Source organism: Dipodomys merriami, unplaced genomic scaffold, assembly GCF_024711535.1.
Source record: "Dipodomys merriami isolate MVZ:Mamm:240054 unplaced genomic scaffold, mDipMer1.0.p SCAF_12, whole genome shotgun sequence".
Lineage (NCBI taxonomy): Eukaryota > Metazoa > Chordata > Mammalia > Rodentia > Heteromyidae > Dipodomys > Dipodomys merriami.
The window spans coordinates 3016271-3041245 of NW_027202493.1; the positions used below are offsets into that span (position 1 = coordinate 3016271).

At 41.9% G+C, this 24975-nt stretch overlaps 1 protein-coding gene across 3 annotated transcripts in view; it reads left to right on the forward strand.

Moving 5' to 3' along the window:
• Positions 1-2817: 2817 nt before the first annotated feature.
• The window catches only part of Zmat4 (zinc finger matrin-type 4), a 410406-nt gene continuing 388248 nt past the window's right edge, over positions 2818-24975 (forward strand). For 2 of the 3 annotated variants that reach the window (XM_070016110.1, XM_070016113.1), the window contains exon 1: positions 3051-3062. In XM_070016110.1, the coding sequence (XP_069872211.1) occupies positions 3052-3062 (11 nt within the window). In that variant the 5' untranslated portion in view covers position 3051. Of the gene's footprint in view, positions 2945-3050; positions 3063-24975 lie in introns of those variants that run through there. The other variant, XM_070016111.1, reaches the window with a different exon arrangement.

Here is a 24975-nt window from a genome sequence, read left to right on the forward strand (position 1 = left end):
TGGTGGTGAGAGGAGGAGATGGCATGCAGATACAAAGCTCCTCTTAGAAGTGGAAATCATATAGCTTAAATTACAAAAGTGTTATTTATGGGTTTTACACCATATCTGAACACCCCAGATTTTCTGTGAGTGTCGATTTTAAATGTGTTTCATTTCATCATTGAACCTTTGCATAATTTTATATAGACCAAACAAGTATTTTTTCTTTATCTCTTGACCTTGTTCTTTGATTCCTAATATCTGGACACCCTCCTTTCAGTCATTCCAAATGCAGTCAATATGGAAGTGACTACTTTTTTTTTTTTTAATTGTATTTTATTTTATTTGAGAACATACTGTACAGAGGGGCTACAATTACATGGGCAGGATAATGCATACATTTCTTACCAAGCATTGCAGCCTCCTCCTTTGTTTACCCTTCACTTCCCTTCCCCACCTCCCCCCTCCCCCCACCCAATTTTACCCCCCTCCCCCCACCCAATTATACCCCCCTCCCCCCCACACACCGACATTGTAAAGCTGGTTTTGACATGACATTTTGTACTTCTCATTGTTGCAACAGGTCCACCTGAATCCTTAAACGACTTGTTTGTCCCCATCTCCTCCACATGTTATACTGACATCAAATATAGTGAAAGCGGGGGTTACACTGTGGGGGAGGGACATACAAAGCAACAAAGAAATAATCTTATAAATGCGTTAGAAACACATGCATGAAAGAAACAAAAACATTAAAATACATATTTAAGGGTTCATTTTCCTAACATCACATTATCTGACCTTTTCTGCTTGACTCATACCTATACTAGATATTGCAAATAAGGGAAACCATGGGACCTATGCTTCTTTGGGCCTGGCTTACTTCACTTAATATAATTTTTTCCAAACCTTTCCATTTCCTAACAAATGGGGAAATGTGGAAGTGACTACTTTTTTGAGGTGATGATGATGGCATAAAACCCATGCAGACAACATCTTGTTATTTCCTGAGACACTTGAGGGAGAAGGAAGGCATTGTGTGAAGAGGTGCCTCATTTTTCAGAGAGAAGGCAGGGACTGAGGGCCTGGTTGGGAGTTCTGAAGCTGTGCCATTCCATAGTGCTCAGTTCTGAATTTTTGTTTTTTGTTCCTGGACTCCAGGGTGGCCCCTTCCATTCTGCCCAGCCAGGTGAGCAATCACAGTGGAATGATGAGCCCCCAAGGCTTAGAGCTGTACACTTTAGGTTTTGAACTGAGTTTTAGGAGTCAGCCCACTTATTGAGTGTTAGGTGTTGTCTGTGGAGTTATAAAGACATACATGACACCATCTCTGTCCTTTCAGAGCTCAAAATACATTTAAGGAAGTCAAGCATGTATTCATGAAATAGAAATTCACCCTAGCAGGTGGTGGGAAACACATCATTTGCTACTGAGGAAATGAACGGCAGTTGTTTAGGACCCTAGGGAGCTGGGAGTAGCATTGGACTATAACCCCAGAAAGATCTGGGATCTTTTTTGGGATCTTGGATCTATGGGAAGAACAAAAGGCCAGTTTCTTATTGACCTGAACGTCGATTTTTGCTCTTGGTTTTGTTTTGTCGTACTGGAGATAGAATCCACACAGATGCCAGGTGCCTGTGCTCTACCCACAGCCGTGAAACTTGATTTCTAAGGACCTTTCTCCTATCCAAATACTAACTAGGTCTGATAATAACTAAGTCTGATCCTGCTTAGCTTCCAATGCAGGCATAGTATAGTTCTAAGAGCTTTCTTTCAAAGACCCTTTAATTTTTTTCCCTTTCATTTACTTCCTTTCTGTATGATGATTAAGTAGATTAAGTTAGGGAAAAAAGTTAAAGCTTGTGCCCTATGGTTCCATGATGAACCGGAAAAGCAAATCTGTCAAAGGGCTGGAGGGTGCTTGTCCATCCCTTCAGGTCTAAGCAATTATGTGAGACAGGACAATATAAGCAAAAGGAAAGAGCCCAGCAAAACCGTTAGATTCCAGAATACCTGTTCATCTGCACCTCCTGGTGAGAATCTGAGATAGTCCAGACTTTTATCAACTTTAAGGGCAGCTCTTCTGAGTCTCTTTGAATAGGGTGCAGAGGGAAATTGTATTCTCAGACTATACTAAGAGGGATCACGAGGTAAAGAACTGACAGATAAATTCCAGTTAAGGCAAATAATATGTTCCCCCCAAACAATCTACAATGACCTTCACATGCCCTCCAGGGTGTAAAATATCACTCTATTTCTTGAGCCCCCCAACCTAGTGCTGCTTTTGAGAGGCGGTTTGACACCAGCAGATATCCCACTGTTCTAATTCTCTCTACCTTCAGGAACAGTTACCAGTAAAAGGGGCGGGGGCGGGATTAAGGCCAAAAAAATGTTGCTATCGGCTCTGTTTTGTGAAAGTTAAAAATGCTGGAACAAGAATTTGATCTCTCTCTCTCTCTCTCTCTCTCTCTCTCTCTCTCTCTCTCTCTCTCTCTCTCTCTCTCTCTCTCTCTCTCTCTCTCTCCCTTTCTCCTTCTCCCCCTCCACCCCCTCGCGTCCCCTCTCCCCCACCCCTACCTTTTCCTACTTTCCTCCCGTCCCTCCTTCCCCTGGACTCCCAGTTCTGCCCCTGCACGGGCCAGAGGCGAGCCTTACAGGTTGTCAATGAAACATGGAATTATTTCCTTTGATGGCTTAGATAATAGTAGGAGCTAAAGCAATGAGTGAGGTCGGCTGAGACCAATGCAGTCCTGCCCAGGATTAGAGAGCCAATCGCAAGAGCAGAGGGCGGGGCGTCGGCGCCAGCAGATAATTGCTAAGTGCATCGCTAGCACAGTTGGTCGGAGCTGCTGAAAGGTCTGGTCGCAGAGACAGGAACGCGTAATCTCAGCGTGCTCCATCCTCCACGGCTCGGCAGGGCAGCGAGCCTCTGGACAGCAGCCCCTCTGCTCCGCCCGCGGAAAAGGTACCTTTGCCTGCGTCCCGGGGTGCTGCTCCTGCGTGTGCGTTCTCCGGGGCTTGCCGTTCTAGCAGAGGTGGAGGGATTGCAGAAAGAAAAGTTTAAGGGAGGAAATGTGGCAAAGGTGGGAATTCACTGTCTTTTGTTGGAAGGAAAACAAGCTTACAATTTGGACAACTTGTGCGCTGTCAAGAGCTGGTCTTGTTTACGACTCTTAATTAGCTGAGCTCAGGTCTGTGGAAATGGGTCTGGTCTTGGGCCAGGGGCCCTGCAGGGTTGGGGTGTAGACCCAGGTTTGCTGAGAGAGGGAAGCTAGATCCTGGACCCTAGGATGCAGCTGTGACCCATCCTTGTGAGGCTGGTTCTGAGAAATTGGTGGTGTGGATCCCCTCCCCCCCCCACCCAGGGTCTGCCTGGTCTACATTACCTTGACATACCTTCTCCAAACTATTATGACCTTCAACTCAAGTCTTCCTCAAGCTTCCATTTCGTTCTCCCCACTGCCCCCTTGCCCACTCTACCTTGGCTTATTTTATTTGGCGTGGGGACCCGTTCTGTTGACCCCAGCAGTAATTCCATGTGTCACACAACTTGGTGAGAAACCAACAGAAACCTTCTTAGAGGAAGAGAAATCACTTCATTGATTAGCTCCTGAAAACTCTGCAAGACTTTCCAGGTTTGGTGTGTCCTGAAACCCTGGGGAAGGAGGTGCATTTATCTCCTGGATGCCTTACACCTTTATTAAAGAAGGGTCCAGCCTCCAGTCTTCAGAAGCTGAGGGAGGTGAAAGTGGGTGGGAGGGGTAAGCTGCTGGGGTCTGAGGGGCACAGGTGCATCTGTGGCGGAAAGATGCTGCTGAAGTCACCTTCCACACTGATGATGATAACTGCTCTTCAAGTGCAAAACCTGGCCGCCGTAGTGGGCAGCTTGTTCAACCCAGCAGCACCTTGAACATTCTAGAACGCTGGCCCACTCGCTTGCTCTCAAAATCACTTTTGGGTCCTGGGGGAAAAATGTCTTTCCCCTGTTCTGCCACGAGGAGATGTTAGACAGGCGCTCCTGTGCGGGAAAACGTGGTGCACTTGGTCTTGAACTTCCTACTTTCATGCGGGTAGTTCTAGTTTCTGCACTTCACCCGCTAGGCAGCCGGTTGTACCTGCTAATGTTAAAAGCCTCCAAAGCTTTGGGGTGGAAGAGATTCCAGTGAATGTTCTGCCTCTGATTTCTGTCCCAGACCTGAATCCCGGAAGTCCTGGGAGGTTCTCTTCAGCAACACCTCTCTCCTATGACACTTCCTACAAAGGTGTAGATGACAGCTCCATTTTTGGGTTCCACAAATTCCTTTCCCTATTTAATTCTTATTTTCCTTCACCAGCACACAACAACAGGTTTTCCTCCATCTCCTTTCAGCAGCTATTTTGGGTGGGAACTGCTATTATGGAAGCTGTACTCACAACGGTTAAAAAAAAAATCACCATCTGACTTTTTTGTTGGTGGTCAGGATACAGTCAGCTTTCTCTTCTGCACATGCTGTCTGGCAGTAAGCAAAACAAACTTGGAGAACTGCACACCATGAGTCCCTTATGTTGGGGCCGGGGAGATGGATCAGAAGTGAACTTTTCTCAATTGCTTGGCAAATTTGATCAGGGATCTGGTCCTTTGTGGTCTGCCAAGGGCATATGACCCCCAGAGAGACCAGGTATGGTAGCAATCAGTACAAGGAAATCCTGAACATAGGCACCTTGATCTACATGAAGACAGTCACAAATTTTGAGTTATAGGAGTATCTAGGGCCAGGAATTGGGAGCAGCACAAGGGTGGGGGAGGTTAGTTTAATAGATGCTAATATGTTAGATGTCTATCATGATAAAGAACATTAAAAGTAAGGCATTGAAAACAGCTCCTGATGGTGACTCATGCACAGAGGGAAAGGCTGAGTGGGGGAGGGAATTGAGGGAGCTTTGTAAAGTACAAGTGGGACATACGAGAGCACTTGCTTTTCCTCCCTCTCCCTCCTCCTCATTTCTCTTCCTTGTATTTCCTCATTTGGAACAGAGATCATTAAAATAACAACTTAAGCTAAAAAAGAAAGAAAGAAAGAACAGGAGTATAGAAGCTGAAGAATAATAGACAAAACCCAAAACATGCTCATCACAGCTTCACCTTGGATGGGGTGGAGTGTGAAACCCCGCATCCAGTGCTTCTGCTGTGATCCAGTTTGGAGAATTTCATTGCTGGTGTGAGGTTAATTAACTCCTTGTGAATCTGGGTGACTGTAAGTGAAAGGGCTGATTGATGCTTGGGAAATTAAATTTGTTGTCATTTTGGCAAACATGATAGCTTTAGTCAGGATACTGGACAAGTACCTTTTAGAGATTTAGCATTTTCTTCTTTCCCAGTTGGTCAGCCTGGATTTCTGTCATTCAGCTGCTGGGGGGTAGACGGGTTGTATTTCTCTGCTTTTCTAGCCCAGGGTGATTTACTTAGAATGACAAGTTTTAGTCCTGCTCCTAATTTTCTGATTCTCCATCCCTATCATCCTTCCTGTCATCTTTCTTCTTGATAAGTGCATCAACAAATAATCTTATTGCCAACCCACTTTGATCTTGTCATTTTCTTCCCATTTTACTGTTAAACTATCCCCTAAACTAGGTTTGAAAACATCGAATTTTTTTAGCAGAACAGTGTCTTTTTGTTTTCTATTTTAAAATTTACTTTTGTGGGAGGTTGGGGGAAATCAAATAAGCTAGTTTATTGGGTTGGCTATCTTGGTAAATTCTGTCACATTGTCTTGTTTTCTGGATATATGAACCCCCCACTTGTCATTGGAGAGGGTGTTGTCTGGAGGCCCAAAACAACCTGGAAAAATCCCTGAAAGTTGTCAAGGTTGGAGCATAATGTGATCCTGTTTATTCAAAATAGAAAGAAGCCTGTTTTGAAATCGAAACTCTGAAATGTATTCCCCACAATCTCATTTTCTCTCTCCATTCTTCATTTAGAAAAATTTCCCAGGCAAAAAGTATGAGCAGCAAATAGTTTATCGGACTCACTCACCTTTACATTCACATACTTCTTCCTTCCACCCAACTGGGGAGCTATTTCACCTTGAAACACGTACCTGAGTAATCTTAATCTATTAGGCAGGTGTAACTCTCTTTCCTCTCTCCTCTCTGGTTCTTTCCATCATTTAAGGGCAACCTAGATGAGATTTACTTTTAGTTGTTCTGCTCATCTCACTTCAGAGAGTTAACAGGAGACTTCAGGAATGCTGGCATGCCTTTGGGAGTTGGCCCTGTGGGAGCAATGAGGTAATCTTTTTGCCAAGTTCAATTCTACCATAGGCCTCACAGAACACCTGGCAGTTTACTGGTCTGCATGAGGCAGACAGGGTCAGTGTGTCTGAGCTTTGGGGGGAGGGGCAGGTAGTCCCATCAGGTACAAGGTCCCACTGCTCCACAGTGCGGAGGACCCCTCCTCAACCCCCACATTGTTCAGATTGACCTTGGAAGCATTAGCAAACAGTGCAATTTGTCTGCCGTTCTCCCTGTTTCTTTGTTCACTTCTCACCTTTGAATCTATCAATAATTGGTAAAAATCAAATCTATTAATTAATACTAGGATGCAAATAGTTAACAGTGTTGTCTCACTAAGCATTTGATGCTTAAATTTTTTCCCATGTTGAGGATGGAACTAAGGGCTTCACATATGCTAGGCATCACTCTACCACCGAGCTATACCCCAACCCAGTATCTGAGCTCTTATTGGAAATAAAAAAAATGTGTACAGTGAAATTTCAGACATCTGCTAGTGGGGTAGGGGCATACTTTAGTTTTTAGGTAAGGCTGATTCTGCTTTTTCCTACATTGAGGATAGGCTGTGATTACTCAGGCTATTTTCTTGTAATATTTGGAGTTGGAACTAGGCATGGTGGCATACACCTGTAATTCCAGCCCTCAGATACAGAGGCAGAATTGTGCGTTTGAGTCAAGCTTGGGCTACATAGTGAAACCCTGTCTCTAAAATATACGTGTTTGGAGTTTGGTGTATGGAGCCCGATACCTTAGATTTGACCTTGGGCCTTATCTGACTTTCAGTTTCCTCCTATGTAAAATCAGGGACTATGTTATCATGTATTCCTTTGTGCTCTGACCTTCCCTCTTATTCTTGGCATAGTTTCTATACCCATAGATGCCATAGCTCTGGATAACTTGGAGCTTGCTGATCACCCTCCAATGTGGCCAGAATGACAGTGATTCGTTCGGAGCTAGAATCATGAAGGCAGGTCAGAAAGAATGGTGGATGTTATGCCAGAAGAAAAACAAGCTGAGGGGTGATGTCATAACTGATTTTGGTTTAGGAGGGGATGTTATATGGAGGATGGCGACCAGCTGTTCCCCATCTCCAGTAAGGATTGAACTAGAGAAAATAGACAGAAATTGCAGCAGATGGACTTAGATTAGGTATGAGGAAGAATTTTCCATCAGCAAGAGTTGTTTTTTTTCTTTTTTTTGAAAGGGAAGGTTGTGGTGATCCTCAGGAAGAAGAGCCTAATGACTGTGAGGAAGTGAGAAGGAGAGGTCCCAGAGCCTAGGGACCCAAACGCTCTCCTGGAGAGGGTCCCCTTTTTATTTCTCTGAAACCTCACCTGTAACCTAGGGCTGCTGAAGGGACTTAAACTCAGAGTCCCTCAGGGGAACAAGAAAGGCATGTGGCTAACTTGTGTTCCCCTCTCCCACCTCTGGATGTGGAAACCCTTCCCTGCCCTTCTGTTAAGTGCCACCTTGATGGACAAATCCTTGGGGAACTCCCATAAAATTTAATCTTTCATTTCCATGTGGCAAATGAGCCCAGAGAAGTTAGAGAGCTTGGAGGCATCACACAGACAGCCAATGGCAGAACTGGGACCAGAATCAAAGTCTTCCATCTCCCTAGTCAGTATTATTTGCTATGTAGCTCATTTTCCTCTTGTTTCCAAATTGAATAGACTATTTGCATTCTTGGTTTCTAATAGCTCTCTAACCAAATGGCAGTGACAGACACCTGCTGACTCTGTGTGCCAAATTCTACGTGACGGACACCTGCTGACACCAGAGCACCCCTTGCTGAAGCTATCATTGTGATTTTCACAATGCATTGTTCAGTTCCCAGTCAGAGGTTGAAAGAGGGTTGACTGCTGTACTGTCTATGGAGGATAAGTTCTACCAGAAGGAAGATGACTTCATGATGTTTGAGAGGCAACAGCACAGAGTATCCAGGAGATAACTGAGACAGAAGTTGTGGATGAGCTAGAGAAGAGGTTTAGGGGCTGGGCTGTTCAGGCAGGCTTCCCAGTATGACATGGACTCAAAGAACAGAGAGATTTTGGGATGGCGAAGAGAAGGGAGGATAAATGGAAACCAAGAGACTGTGCTGTAGGGCCTGTCTATGAAGAATGACATACTCTGTCACCCATGTAGAGAATCCTGAGAAATACCTCAACTAGGCAAGCTACCCAGAAGGACCTTGCCCCAGCCATCAAGATGTTCTATCATGCATTTTTGCCATTGAGAATGACATTCAGCTGAGTTCACACTTCTGTTCTCAGTTTTAATGCCCTCGGTTATACTTGAGAACAGATGTGTTAAATGGGATGCAGATCTGTCCTGGATGCAGGATTCACCATGGTTCTCACATATGGGGTGAGAGGCCTGCACACTGGAAAAAAGAGAGCCTAAGTGGGCCTTGAGAAGTAAATAGGATAATAACAGGTGGAGGTGGAGAGCGGTGGGCAGGGAAGGAGGTATGTTTTCAAGACTCAGAAGCATGAAACACTAGATATATTTGGAATACCAGGAATATTTGGGTGTTACTGAATCTGAACATGTGAGACATGTTTGGTGGGGGGGGGGTAAGAGGAAATACAGAGGTTGTGGATATTTTCCAGTAAGAGGGACTTGCTGGCCAAATCAAGGGGTAGAGGGATTTTAGACAGGAAATGACAGGATCAGGTTTGTGCTTGGGAATAATAAACTTAGGGGTTGCAAAGTAAGGGTGAATGAAATTTGGTAGGGGCAAACTAGCTTGGGATAGAAGTTGTCTGCTACTCTATTGGTAAACAGATGTAAAGGCATGACAAAAAGACAGTGGGAGAGGCAAAAGAGAGAGGAAGGGGCTAGCACTGGAAGAAAACATGCTGACTTCGTAAGGTACACTAGATCTGGCAAAAGAAGAGAGATTATTCATCCCCAGGAGAAGCTGACAAGTGACAAGGAAGGTCATACTGTCAGATAAGAGAGAGAAACATCCCCACGGAAGACAGGATGATAGGAAATGGGTTTAAACTACAGGAAAAGGATGTAAGTGAGACATTAGAATTAATGCTTTAATGGAAGGGATTGTTAAACATGGGAGCAGGGTCATCAAAGGAGGTTGGGGACTAATTCTTTCTTTCTGCAGAAAATTGAAGAAAAAAAACAACCCATCTTTTCACTAGTAGAAAAACGAGCAAAAATGTGAATAGATAGCTCAGACACATACAAAAGAAATAAGTGGCCAGAACATTATGTGTCCAATTTCACTCATCCTTAACCTGTGAAATTAAAACCAAGATATCATCATCTACCTGTAGATTAGCAAAAATGGAAGATGATAATATTCTAACCAGAGTTGTTAAGAGAGTTGTTGGGAATGGACATGTATAGACTGAGCTGGTGGTAAGATAATTTAAAAACATGGGAGATATGTCTCAAAAATAGACCTTTTGAACAAGTAAGCAGTTTCAGGGATTTATCCTAAGGAAATAATCAGATATATGCACAATAGTTCTAATCAAGGATATTCCTTTCAGCATTATTCATGATAACAAAACATTGTATGGGGGATTAATTATATCTAATATGGCTCATCCATAAAATGGAAATCAAGGAAGCTATTTAAACTACATTGAATAATATAAGTGTATGGGAAATGCTAATAATATAATATTAAGTAAAGATTTAAACATAAATAGAGTATAATTGCAATTAAAGTAGAAAGTGTGTGGAGTCCTGAAAAATGGAGCAGAATGCAATATATCAAAATCTTAACAGCATAAACATGATTCTTAATTCCTCTTAACTTTTTGGGATTTTCCAAATTTTCCTAGGGGAAGCATGTTATTTTGCAAATCAGTGTTTTAAATGAGACATTACAACCATAAATGTTCAAGTAGCAATAGTACATGTAACAATGTTGTAGGTTTTGTGTTCATCATGGTGCTTGTTAGGCCCTATGTCCTTGTGTGTGTAGTGAGGGGAGAGGAATGCACGGGGCTTCTCATCGCATCCCTCAGGGCTGAAGCTGCATCCCTGCAGGAAATGGCCATTATAGGCCATGTGTCCTTCTCCTTTCTCCCATCCTCATCCACATCACCACGGTGTTCAGACCTGTCTTAGCCTTTCCAGTGGTGAGTTTCCATGCCCACAAGAGAGAAGTTCAGGATCACAGAGACTATGAGTGAGTACCTTTGCAAGGTATAAAAGCTAGGAACTTTACATACCTGATATCATATTTTTTCAGAGCAGATTGTTTTGCAGGTCTTGGCATGTTCGTCAGGTTTCTACGAGAAGGGTGTAGACCTTCTCCTCCTTTTTTCAGCACCATGGCTTGAACTCAGGACCTTGGAATCACTTGGTTTTGCTGATGCTCGACCACTTGCACCATGCCTCTAATCCAGCTTTATGCTGGTTAATTTTAGAGATGGAATCTCACAGGCTTTTCTCTCCAGGCAGCTTCAAACCACAATCCTCTGAATCTCAGCCTCCTCAATAGCTGAGATTACAGGCTTGAGCCACAGTTTCCTGGCTTCCCCACCCTCCCTTCGTAATTAGTGCAGATTCAGTGTGCCCACAGCTATCTCATTTAGAACATGGGCTATGGGTACTGAGGGCTCTAGAGAGCAGCCCTCTGGCTCTGCCTCCTCAGAGTCTCATTTGTTACTGCAGGAATGTTTCCCACTGTGGTTTCCTTGTTGCATAAACTCCAAGACAGCCAGAGACAGCCTGCTCAGAGTGCAAGTCATAGCTGGATGGCTTCATGATGTGTGCTGGGGCCACTGGGGGGGCTCTAGGGCACCTTCTCACAGCAGGGCAGGTGGTGGTTCTGCTGGGCACACCCTTGGGGCTCTCACAGGCCTAATTGGGAAAATAGACAGGCCTGCTGGAAGATAGGGCTGGATGAGTAGCTGTGTGGGCTTCCTGGATGATTTGCTGCTCTATTTATTTTAATAAGAACTCAAAAATGTTGTATGGTGTTTTGTATTCACAAGCCTCAGATGTGGGTGCAAAGGTATTGTGATCTTTCTTTTTGGATTTCCAACTTGATACAGAAGAGGCATTGTCACAGGACCAAGGTATAGAACAAACCAGATTCTGCCTGTGACTTCCACTTTGCCTGGCCATCAGGAAGGGCTTCCTGTTGTCCTATGTCCTGGGAAGAGAAGGGGTTGGATACAGCTACCTGGAAAATTAGCAGCATCTGTGTGATGGCCTTGGGTACCAAAAAGCATTCAGCTGAGTCCTATAGTGTGAGGTTAAGCATAGATGCCAAGATAGTATCAGTGAGCATTGAAGGATGTGGCTGATTGTGATGGCAGGAGAGTTATTCCCTGAGTGAGTAGAGGTCTAGAGCCTAGAAGCTGACAAAGGAAGGCAGGATTATATGAAGGCTGATGGTGAGAAGTGCCCTGGATACCCAATGGCCCAGGCTTCGCTCCTATCTAAGCAATACCTTCTGTTCAGCGAGGCTGTGAAAGGAGTGTAGAGAGGGAAAGACCAGAGGCATGAGAGGCCAGGAAATGCAGTAGTGGAGCCTCTGGGCATTCTGTCCCTTCTGTGATTTGTCTTGGTTTTGTTCCTGCTGAAAAAGCAGTTGCCCTGCAGGGTTCCAGGAGGAGAGAAAGGAGAGTTGGAATGGTTGCTTTTCTGTCAGCCATTGCTTGACTCCCTGTTGGGAGGACTTTTTAAAAAATGGGGACAATAGAGGAAAATTTATGAGACAATATGCAAAAAGAAAAACTTTAAAAATGAGCACAGAGTGAGGAAAGGTGGGGATTCAGAGGGATGGTTAAATACAAGTGAGCGACCTATAGCATATAGGTCTTAAAGTCTTTTGTTACAAGTTGTAGACTTATTTGTGAGAAGACACAACTAAGAAAAAATGAAAACTAACCTGGGATAGCCCTTCAGTTTTAGATTTTTAAACATTTTGTAATGGCATCTCATTTTATAGGTGAGGGAATGGAGGCACAGAGTGATTAAAACCCACCAAGGTAGTGTTACTGGTGAGTGGCAGATTCCTACCCTGTACATCATCTGTTTTGCTACTCCAGCTGGTTCCCTCTCGTGAGACCAGGATACCAAGCCAGTACCCCCTGAGGAACAAGATAGGTCCAAGTATTACTCTGCTTCCAGAGAAACTGCCTTCTAAGAGCACCAGGCGATTAATAGAAGAATACTAGCCACAGTCCCTTTGACTCTAGGGACTGGCTTTCTTCAGTTCATTCCTGGGACTGGCTTTCTTCAGTTCATTCCTGGGGTAGGAAGGCAAGGAAGATTCTGGTTTCAGGCTATGCAAGCCATGGCAAGTGGCTCTGCTCTTTTTTTCCCCACCACAATTTGAACAGCTTTATTCTCTTCTGTATTCTTCAGTTTTCTCAATAAGAGACATAAACTTGTGGTATTTCTGTGTTCCTTTCCTTACTATGACAAATATTTAGAATGGACAGGCACACTTCTAAGCTTTGAAAATTCAACAGCAGACAAGACTTTCCTGTGCTGTTGGATCTTAGATTTTAGTGAGGGAGACAGATGACAACCCTCAGAGGTGGTCACATCAGAGGATTTATGCTTGGGGAAAGAATAAAGGGGTTGCAGCTGGGGAGGGTATATCCAGGAAGGTTTTGCCGAAAATAGCACTCAGTCAGAGACCTGAAACCATGTGGATATTTAAAGGACTATTGGTCTATGCCAGGAAAGGCCCAAAAGCTAGAGACACTTTGTGTATCAGGTATAGCAATGAGGTCAGATATGCCTCTTCAAACCATTGGGAACTTCTGAGCCAAGGAGCAGTATAGTCTGGCATGTTAACGAATAGCTCTGGTTGCCTAAAAGTGCACTAGGAGGCTATGTGCGGGCAGAAGATAGTGAGGAGATCAGGATCCTTGTGAGGGATGGTAGTCAATTGTTGTAAGACAGAGGGACAGGGACAGAGGTAGGAAATTTGGAAAGATGAGGATTATGGAGGGATAGGAAGTGAGGAAGGGGAATAGGGAAGTGAGAAAAAATGTGAAAGGACAGGAAGTGGGGTTATGGAGGGAAATGGAGATAAGGATGGGGTATCAGGAATTGTGGATGGGGAATGTGGAGGGACAGGAATTGTGGATGGTAATATTGAAGGACAGGATGTGAGGCTGAGGAATAGGAAAGTGAGGCTATAAATTGGACGATGGGGAATGAGGATGGACATGGTAGAGAGATGAGAAGTGAAGAGTTTGGGGAAGTATAAGACATTTAGCTGAAGTGTCTGTTGGTCAGCTGGGCTGTGGATCTGGGGTTCAGAGAAGAGGTTTAGGCTAGAGACAAACTTTGGAGTCATCAGTATATAGTGGTATTTAAGGTCATGTGGGCAGATGAGCTCACTAGGAAGTGAGTGTGGGTTCAGATCAGGGATAGAGACTGAGTCCTATATTTACATTTGTAGATCTAGGAGGACAGTTGGGAAACTTCTTTAAGAGCCTGATAGTAACTAGTTTAGGCTTTGAAGACATTAGTCTTGACTGCAACAGCTCAACTTGCTGTTGTAACACAAAAGTAGTTACAGATAATATGTAAATGGATGAGCATGGTTGTGTTCCATTAAGACTTTACTTAGACAACAGAGAACTAGCCAATGGACCAGAATTTGATGACTTTGGATGCAGGATATTGAAGGCATACTGGAAACGAGGACTGAAAGGAAGCAGCCAGTGAGAAAGGAGGCAAACAAGAAAGAATGCTGCATGAGAAACTAAATGAAGTACTTTTCAAGAAATAAGCAGTGATGATCAGTGTCATACTGCTACAATAAGGTTCTGGACAGCAAGAAGAGAAAAAGAGGCTGTGGGAGTGGAGTAGGATAAAAGAAAATTGAACATCAGCACCACAGAGGATGATGGTGAGCTGACAAGAGCACTTTGGGTGGAGTGTGAGATGGAGTGGGTTTGGGGAGAGATATTGGCAATAGTTCATGTAAATAGCTTTATGGAGGAGTGTTGTAAAGAGGTACAAAGAAATGGATTGTTAACATAGAAGTATATAGGATCAAATCAAGTCCTTCTCCTTCAAAAGTGAGGACAATTGGCAAGTTGTTTATATATGAATGGAAATGAAGCCATGGATAGGACATTGAGAGGATGCAAGTACCAGAGGTGAGAATACCTCCTGTGGAGTTAGAGCAAGCATGGTCTTTGGTAACCTCTTACACATCAAGAAAAGGAGGGCAGGGCAGCAAGTAATCAGAGGCCATTGGATGGGTGGTTATGGGGTCAGGGTAACTCCTTCTCTTTGTGTTGCTTCATTTTCTAAGTGATATAGGAAGTAAGAATCAGAGCTTACAGAAAAGAGGTGATGGGAGCTTGAGCTGGGCCATGGAAATAGATAGATGTCCCCAACACAGAAGGAGAGGAAAGAGATAATAGCAAACATTTTCTCACTCTCTCAGTCAGAATTAAAAGGTTTATACTTCTGCTGTCATTTGATCTTTTATACTGCAGAGGTGGCCCTGTAAATTTTGAAGAGTTATGAATGAACTTATAAGGGCAAGATGCAGCCATGGATGGAGAGTACTCAAAAACATTTTGTGGATTTCTACATTTCTGGTGCTACCTATCGAAGTGACTTTTGTAAGATTAACAGAAACAAAATTTGTATTCTTTGTAGTGGCCATTCTAACCGGGGTAAGATGGAATCTGTTTTGCTTTGGTTTTCATTTTCTTTGTGGCCAGAGATGTTGAGTATTTCTTCATGTGTCTATTGACCATTTTTACATGTTCTTCTGAGAAGGCTCTGTTTAGTTTGCTTATCTACTTATTAATTGGATTGTTGACTCTTTGACCATTTAGTTTCTTGAGCTTTATGTGTATTCTAATATTAGGTCATTTTCTGAGGTGTAGATAGCAAAGATCTTCTCCCATTCTGTAGGCTGTATTTTTAGCTTGATAACTAAGTCTTTTGCCATGCAGAAACTTCTAAATTTGATGCAATCTATTTGTCAATTGTCTCTTTGATGTGCTGAGGCCCTGTAACTTTACTCAGAAAGTTCCTGCCTATGCCAAGATTGATTGTTTCTCCTATTCCTTCCTGTAGTAGTTTCAATGTTTCCATTCTTCCAATGAGGTCTTTGATCCATTTTGAATTGATGTTAGCAGATGATGAAAGAAAGGGATCTAGTTTCAGCTTTCTGCATATGGGCATCAAATTTGCCCAACAACATTTGTTGAAGAGACTTTTTTCCATCCTATTTTTTATTCCCTTATCAAATATTAGGTAGCTATAGGCCTGTGGGCCTATTTCTGTATCTTCTAGTCTGTTCCATTGGTCCTTGGGCCTATTTTTGTGCCATTACCAAACTGCTTTCATTACTATAGCTCTGTAATAATATTTGAAGTCTGGAGTTTTATACCTCCAGGACTGCTTTAAAAAAAAGAAACAAAGACAATTATCCATCTAGAATTACTAATGATGTGTCTCAGACATCAGGCAGGTAGACAGCCACAAAGCTCACTCACTGGTCTACACTTAGAGGGAACTTAGAGGACACACAAACCATTTTCCCTTCCCTAAAGATTTGATCTTTTTCTCCTCTGTCTCTTCCTTGTTCTTCTTTCCCTCCTTCCTTTTCTTTTTTCCTCTAATCCTTCTCCAATATCTTCCTATGAGACAGGAGGCAACAAGATGCACATTATCTTCCCTAAATTTTACCTTAAGAAATTCCTCAGAGGTGGATGCTGGTGTCTTACACCTGTAATCCTAGATACTCAGGAGGCTGAGATCTTAATATGGAAGTGTGAAGCCAACCTTGGCAGGAAGGTCTATGAGAACATTGTCTCCAATAATCACTAAAAAGCTAGAGGTGGAGCTGAAGCTTAAGTGGTAGAATACAGCCTTGAGCAGAAAGCTCAGAAACTGTGCCCAAGACAAGGCACAACAAGGAAAGGAAGGAAGGAAGGAAGGAAGGAAGGAAGAAAGAAAGAAAGAAAGAAAGAAAGAAAGAAAGAAAGAAAGAAAGAAAGAAAGAAAGGAAGGAAGGAAGGAAGGAAGGGAAGAAAGGAAGGAAGGAAGGAAGGAAGGAAGAAAGGAAGGAAGGAAGGAAGGAAGGAAAGGAAGGAAGGAAGGAAGGAAAGAATAAAGGAGGGAGGGTGGGAAGAGGGAAGGAAGGAAGGATGGAAGGAAGGAAGGAAGGAGGGAGGGAGGAGGGAAGGAAGGAAGGAGGGAAGGAAGGAAGTAGGGAAGGAGGGAAAGAGGGAAAGAAGGAAGGAAGAAAGAAAAGAAAGAAAAAAAGAAAAGAAAGAAAATATCCTAGGAAGAAAAGGGGCATAGTGAGAGAAAAGCTAGGGCAGATACTTTTCTATCTTTCCTGTGAGCAAGAGAGAAAAGAACAGGCTAAGAAATGAGGCTTCAGATGTACAATTTAGGGAGTCTGGGAAAAAGAGAAATGCTGGTATAACTGTGAAGAAATAGCGCACCTTCCTATTCTATTTGGATGTTTATAGAAAAAGAAAATGGAAAACAGACTGGCAACAAGTGTAGTTTTAAGGAAGGAAAATGACCTGGGGCTTTAAAAAGAGAGCAGTTTTAGGATCCCACACTTAGCAAAAAAGATTGCCCTTGGCTTTTGTAAGGGTGGTGGGTGGGGATGAGGATTTTCCCAGGAAGCTTCTGAAAAAGTGTGAGCTGACATTCATCAATGTCTTGTTAGTACAACCCAGGAAGAGGATAGCTTTATGTAGAAGTGGGGTAGATATGAAGCAAGTTTGACTGCTTGTGTCATTTTTTAGGGAAGGTATCTCTTGGGCAAAAGGAGAGTTCATGCTCTGTGCTCACAATTTAATCTTTGTAGAAATGACAAAGGGAATAAGGATTTTGTGGTTCAACCCTAACTAAGGAGGAAATATCCATCTTTTCTCCAAATCTTATTCCAGAGGGACTTTTGAGAATAGGGAAGAGAGTGGGGAGCACACTGGTGTAGGTACCTGGAATTTATCTAGCCCCAGGTAACATCACAGTCCTGACTTAAGTATTCCATGTAGTCACTCTAAGACTTCTTTTCCATCACTAAAATTCCTGCTGGGTCTTATATGTTTATTGTAGAGGCTGAACGGAGCCTTAGATGTGACATATTCACCATGGTAATACAGAATGCTCAAGGTCTATGGTAAGGAATAAAAGGTGGTGAAGTGTTGGGAGTAGATTTTCCTCTAATGAGTCTCCAAGCTAGTGGGCCATAGTCATAGATTCCGTATGACCTGCCACTTGTTAAGATCCTGTACCAGCGTAAAGTGATTTGGGGATTCAAAGCTCAAGCACTTCCCCCTCCAAATATTAGTGGTCAAGGTTTTTGCCTTCTTTGGAGGAAGGGCACCAGAAAGGAATGAAGTAATACTGCCAAATAGAGTAGCATCTTAAAGAAAGCAATAAATCCTAGGGAGGAAATCCTGGAAGCTGCAAGAACCATAATATTGAGATAAATTTAAAGGGAACCAAAAATGCCTGCAATGCTTAGAACAGCAGGAGCATAGATTTCTCATACTAATCAAGTGATTTGTGGAAAAATTCTATCTACACTCTAACCTGAGCTCAATCAAGCAAATGATCGGCTGTGAGTTTGTGAGTGAGCTACAAAGCTGGTTTAGGATGCTGTGGCACAAATTCCTAAACAAGCAGGTAATCTCAAAGCATAGAAGTGCCATCATGCCACTGATTCTAAATTGCTCCCATGTTGGTGGGTGGGAAGAGAACACATCAACTTCTTTTTCTATGTTTGCAGATACAGGAATGGATGTTCAGATGGACTGGGCTGTGTAAAATTAAGTTTCCTCACTGACTTCTATCCATTGGGTCCCATAGCATTTCCCCTGAGGATTGCATCTCTGACAACACTGATACTTCCCAATGGAAATTTATAAACTCAGGACACTAGACAATCTCAAGAGGCCTGGGGTGAGGCTCAAATTCCTTCTGTGTGTAGAGAAGACATTGTCATACTTAACACTTATGGAGAGATAGGTGAGCCACAGAGTAATCAGGAGATATGAGAATCTCAAATATTCTGTACTGTCCAAATATCAAAATGCTGAAGTACAGTTGCTGAGGACATGTGGAAATGTGTTTGACTTTATGAGTAGACAGCATATATCATAATTTGGAGGAACTAGAATTGGAGCCCTGGCTTGTGACTAGTTGTTTGTCCTTGGGCATGTTGCTATATTGAGGTTTTGTTGTTCCTCTTTAAAATGAGGATAAGGGGGTCCTTCTATGTGTATCACACAAATCTATATGGTCATATAGTGGGGTAATACAAGTAAAGCACTATCACCAACAATTCCAACAGTAACAATAATAAAGATGCTAATTAAGAAGGATATGAGGTGTCATTTTTCTAGATATAAAATTTTTGAAGGTTAACAATGACATTGCTTGGTGTCAATCTTTCTGGAAAAACATGGCTTTTGCAGATTTCTCAGCCTTTTGACTCACTTCTGGATTCCATCCTAGTGAACTAATCAGAATTATGGGGAAATATATGTGCAAAATATCAATCCCTACCAGTGGTCTTTGTCTTCTGAAAAACTGAATTGAACACTCACACACACACCAGAAGGGAACTACCTAGCGAGGTTAATTATGTGATAACCATGCAGCGGAGTAGTTGGCTACCTTACAATACTGTTGGGAGAACGCTAACGACTTAAGACAATGCTCCTGAAGCTGCAAATGAATTTTTTTCAATGTGTAATGTGAATAAAAGCCTAAATGTTAATCCAGTTTTACTCTGCATCTTAAGATTATGGGTGATTTTTCTTTTTCTTTTTTATCTTATAGCTTCCAATATTTTATCATGAGCCTCTATGGATTTTTATAAGACAAATAATAAAAATTATAGAAAGAGAATAAGATTCAATGGCCTCAGGGTGGGTTAGCTTCTTACTCTAGGAAAGTGAGATTTATTCTGTAAGTTCAGCTTGGCACAGATTTCTTGCCAACCTGGCTTTGCGTGGGTCACCTCTTACTCCTCTCTGACCCATATGGAAGAACTAAATGTTCTGGGAATAGGAACAAACACTTTGCAATGAATAGATAAGCATGGTGTGATGTAGAGACAGTGCTGAGCACAGTGATAGCCTGCCCCCAGCTGCTCTCTGCCCTGAAATCCATTCCCTTCCAGCAGCTACCGAGATGATAGACTTTCTGCATGTAAGTCACTACCAAAGCCACAACCAGGCTATAAACTGTGCCCCCTCTCCTTCTGGTTGTCACTGACAAGCCAGGAAAAGGTTTAGAAAACAGAGAAACAGCCATGCCTATGCAATGCTAATAGAACATGGGGGCTGGAGATGCAAGATGATGTAGGAAAACAGCCAGCAAAGAGTTAGGCTTGAGATGGGTGTCTCCCAGGAAACAGTGCTCCCAGAGAGGACTGATCACAGATGGGGCTCACCTAGTGCACTTGTATAGTGAGGAGTAGTAGTAAAGAAGTACAGTGTTTGTAAATCCTTGAGTACAGTACGTGTGAACCAATGGAGTGCACTGTCCAACAGAAACTTTCTTTACAGAGTGATGTCTGGAGGATTTGGAGCTTGCCAGGCTTGGCTGGGTGCTGCCTATATCCAGCTGAATAAATCAGAGGCCATGACCTTTATAGAGCTTGTTCTTTTTGCGAAGTTGGACAATTTAGTTCTGGCATATCTATTCTGAAAAAAACTATATATATATATATATATATATATATATATATACACACATAGCTGAAAGTAGGGCAATATTTGCTTTGGGTCTGCAAAATATTGTAGGAACAGTTCTTTCCTCTCTTCTCTTCCTCCCCCTTTTTCTTTTTTCCTTCTTTCCTTCCTTCCTTCCTTCCTTCCTTCCTTCCTTCCTTCCTTCCTTCTTCCTTCCTTTCTTCCTTACTTCCTTCTTTCCTTCTTTTTACTTTTTAATATAGAAGTTACAGGAGATTTATAAATTTAAATATTAAAAATGATTCTTAAACATTTCTGCAAGATGAGACACAAAAGGAGGGGGCACCTGCCTTCACAGAGGAGCTAGAGAACATCTTGGGGCCTTAACCTTGGTCTATTCAGAGAGACCCACCTCCCCTGCTTGATGACCCCAGTGACTATAGAGAACCTTCACTGGTTCTCTGGGTGTATTTTCTGTCATCTACTAGCAATTCTTTCATTCACCTCAGAACCTTGATTGATATTTCAATTGTTAATGTTATTTTTTTCATTATTCTGGGTAACAGAAAGAGATTCCTTAAGATACTCAGAGGCTGAGGATTATGTTTAGTAAATGAAAATTGTAACTTTGTCAAGATGAAGCTTTTCTCTGTGGAGTATGTTGTGACTTGGGCTCTTCCTCTCTGCTTGGCAATGCACCCAGATGTTTTGCTTCTTAGAGCTCTGACATGACCATGGCCAGCTCTATAAATAGTACCCAAGATTAGCTATAATGCTGGCACAATGCTGATTTTTTTCCTGACACCCACTCAAAGACTTAGGGAAAAAGTCTCCTTCTTCCTCCCCTCTCCATTCCCCTCTCCCCCTCTTCTCCTCCTTCTCCCTACAGGAAAACACACACACACACACACACACACACACACACACACACACACACACACACACACACATTTGTAGTTATATGTCTAAACATAAGCAAAAACATTGAACCTATTCAAACCCATCTATGTTTTTTTTTTTTTTTTGGTTAGGTAAAATGCTGTTAAAAAGCTTTTGACAGCAGCAGAAAATGAAGAGACTTTTCTAAGAATCTACTCTGCACAGGCACAGTATAGAACTAAACTAAATTAGTTCCTGTCTTCAGAATTGACACCTCCCCAGAGGGCTACCTTTATCAGCAACTAATCATGCTGGGCTTCCTAAAGGGAAATTCTGAAATTCCCGGGGTTCTACTAGGACAGTGACCAGGTAGCCACCACAATAGAACCTATTTTACACTCTAGTTATTTATATTCTTTAGTGGATTTTACTTGACCATAGTACACAGGTCTTACTTGCACATATTATACTTTAGTCAGATTAACCTTTTCAGAAGTAGCTTTCAGTGTGTTTCCTCATGCCATCTTCGTGCATAATCCCAGTATATTTTGGAGATTCTCTTCCATTCTCCTTTTTCCATGTGCCCTCAAGTTTTGTCCAACAGTTAAAATCACATATGAGAATATAATATGTATATAATATATACATATATATTCATACACACGATACATATTTATGTGTGTAATTTTTAGGACTAAATTTCACATATGAAAGAAAGGCATTCAGCCTTTGTCTTTCTGAATTTGATTAATTCTCTTAATGTAATGTTCTCCAATTCCATCTATTTTCCCGCAAATAATAGTTTTTTTGGGGGGGGACGGGGGGTCCAGTTGTGGGGCCTGAACTCTGGGTCTGGGCGCTGTCCCTCAGCTCTTCAGCTCAAGGCTAGTCTTCTACCATTTGAGCCACAGCACCACTTTTGGGTTTTTTCTTTTTGCTTATGTGGTGCTGAGGAATCGAACCCCAGGCCTCATGCATGCAAGGCAAGCGCTCTACCACTGAGCCACCTTCCCAGCCCCATATGATAGTTTTTTATGGATCAGTAATATTCCATTGTGTATATACATCACATTTTCTTTATCCTTTCACAGGTTGTAGGACACCTAGGCTGCTTTCAAAGTTTGGCTACTGTGACTAGAGCTGCAATAAATATGGTATACAAGCATTTCTATTATACCCTGACATATACTCCTTCTAATATATGCCCAAGGGTGGTATCACTGGATCACATGGTAGTTCTGTTTTTAGGGTTGCTTTTTTTTTTTTCTTTTGTCGGTCGTGGGGCTTGAACTCTGGGCCTGGGCGCTGTCCCTCAGCTCTTCAGCTCAAGGCCAGTGCTCTACCGCTTAAGCCACAGTGCCACTCTGGTTTCCTAGTGGTTTATTGGAGATAAGAGTCTCATGGACTTTCCTGCCCGGGCTGGCTTTGAACCGCGATCCTCAAATCTCAGCCTCCTGAGTAGCTAGGATTACAGGCGTGAGCCACTGGCTTTTAGGGTTTTTTTTTTGAGGCATTTACATAGTACTTGAACAGATTTCATTCCTATTGTAAGTATTTTTTTGCCCACATCTTTGACAGTATTTTTATTGTTTGTGGTTTTGATTACAGCAATTCTGGAGTGACATCAAATCTCAATGTAATTTTGATTTGCATTTCCTTTATGTTGAAAAATTTTAAACATATTTCTGGGTCATTTGTACTTCTTCTTTTGAGAATTGTCTATTCAGCTTATTGTTCACTTGCCCATTAATTAATTGGGCTGTTGAAATTTTAGATTTTCAGTTTTTTTGTTTTTTGTTTTGGTGCTATAACCAGGACTTGAATTCAGGGCCTGGGCACTGTCCTTGAGCTTTTTTGCTCAAAGCTAACACTTTACCACTTGAGACAAAGAGCCTCATTTCTGGCTTTTGAGGCGTTAATTGGAGATAAGTATCTCATGGACTTTCCTGCCTAGGCTGGTATCCAATCTTAGTCCTCAAATCTCAGCCTCCTGAGTAGCTAGGATTACAGGTATGAGCTACTAGCATCTAGCCAGGTCTTCAGTTTATTTGTTGTTGTTGTTGTTGGCCATGGGGCTTGAACTCAGTGCCTAGATGCTGTCCCTAAGCTCTTTTGTCAAGGCTGGTGCTCTACCACTTGAGCCACAGCTACTCTTCCTTGGTCTTCAGTTTTTTTTGAGCTCCCTGTATATTCTGGTTATTAATCCCTTGTCAGACCTATAGCTCATAAAGATTTTCTCCTATTCTGTAGACTGTTTCTTCAGTTTAGTTACTATTTCCTTCACTGTGCAAAAGCCTTTTAGTTTAATATACTTTCATTTATCAATCGTTTCTCTTACATGCTGAGCTATTAAAGTTCTAATCAAGAAATTATTGCCTATGCTGATATGTTCTACTTTCCCCCCATATTTCCTATAGTAGTTTCAAAGTTTCAGGTTTTACATTAAGGTTTTTTATTCCTTCCTTTTGAGTTGATATTACTACAGGGTAAAGACAGGAATCAAGTTTCAGTCTAGTTGTAGCTATCCAGTTTTCTCAGCACATTTGCTGAAGAAGCTGCCTTTTCTCCAATGTCTGTTTTTGGTACCTTTTTCAAAAATAAGCTCATTGCTGTAACTGTGTGGGTTTATTTCTAGGTCTTCTATTCTGTTCCATTGGTTTTATGTCTGTTTTTGTACCAGTATCATGCTGTTTTTGTTACTATAGTTGTGTAGTATAAAGTTGGGCATTGTGATGATTCCAGTGTTGCTCTTGCTCTTTCTGGTCAGGATTGCTTTGGCTATTTAGATCTTTTGTGCTTCTTTATGAATTTCAGGATTGGTTTTCCTATCTCTGAGAAGAATGCCATTGGAGGGTTGGGATGTAGCTAAGTGGCAAAATGCTTGCCTAGCAAGTGCAACATCCTGAGTTGGATCCCTAGGACTAAAAACAGAAAAGAACAAAAAAAAGTTTAAAAAAGAATACCATTGAAATTTTAATGGGGATTGAAGTAAATATATTTATTCTTTTCTTTCACCATTATTCATTTTTGTATTTTCCTTAGTTACCATATTTGATAGTTTTTTTTTACTTGTCATGTGTCTCTCTCTTCTCCTTTTGAAGCTTATTCTTTCTGTGTTTGTGAATTTGTTTCTTCCTCTTTCGTATATAGTATTCTTAAGTATTTTGTATACCACATTTTACAATTAGGGAAGGATCTGGGTCATTGGACAGAGAAAGCCATTAAAAATAGTTCAAATAACCATAAGCCATTAATTCAAAAGTATAATCATCAATACATTGTTTTCTTAAAAAATTTTATTGTGAAAATACCATACAGAGGGTACAATTACATGGGCAAGGTAATGAGTACATTTCTTATCAAGCATTGCTGCCTCCTCCTCCTTTGTTTCCCCTTCCCATCCCTTCCTATCTCCCCTTTCCCCCTCTCCGCCCACTCCCCCACCCCCCACCCCCACCTGGCCAAAGTTGTAAAGTTTGTTTTTCAACATAACGACTTGTACATCTCATTGTTTCAATGGGTCCACCTGTATCCCTATTTAAATGGTTTGTTTTGCCCTTTCCCTCCTCAAATTATACCAATATCAAATACAATGAAAGCAAGGGTTATACCATGGGGGAGGGACATACAAAGCAACAAAGAAATCATCTTATAAATATGTTAGAAACAATTGCAAGAAAAAAAAAAGATGTGAATACTTATCTTGGGGTTCATTTCACCTAACATCAACTTACCTGACCTTTTCTGCTTGTCCTGGAGATATACTCGTTATTGCAAATAAGGGAAACCATGGGACCTATGTTTCTTTGGGACTGGCTTACTTCACTTAATATAATTTTTTCCAAGTCTTTCTATTTCCTAACAAATGGGGCAATGTCATTCTTTCTGATGGAGACATAGAATTCCATTGTGTATACATACCACATTTTCTTGATCCATTTTTCTACTGAGGGGCATCTAGGTTGGTTCAATACCAAATTTCAAACTCTATTATAAAGTCATAGTAATCAAAATAGCTTGATACTGGCACAAGAACAGACCTCAGGACCAATGGAATAGAATTGAAAATCCTGAAATGAACCTACAAACTTATAGCCATCTAATCTTCAATAAGGGAGCTTAAAAAATAGAATGGAAGAAAGACAGCCTCTTCAGTAAATGGTGCTGGCAAAATTGGTTAATCACTTGTAGAAAACTAAAGCTAGAT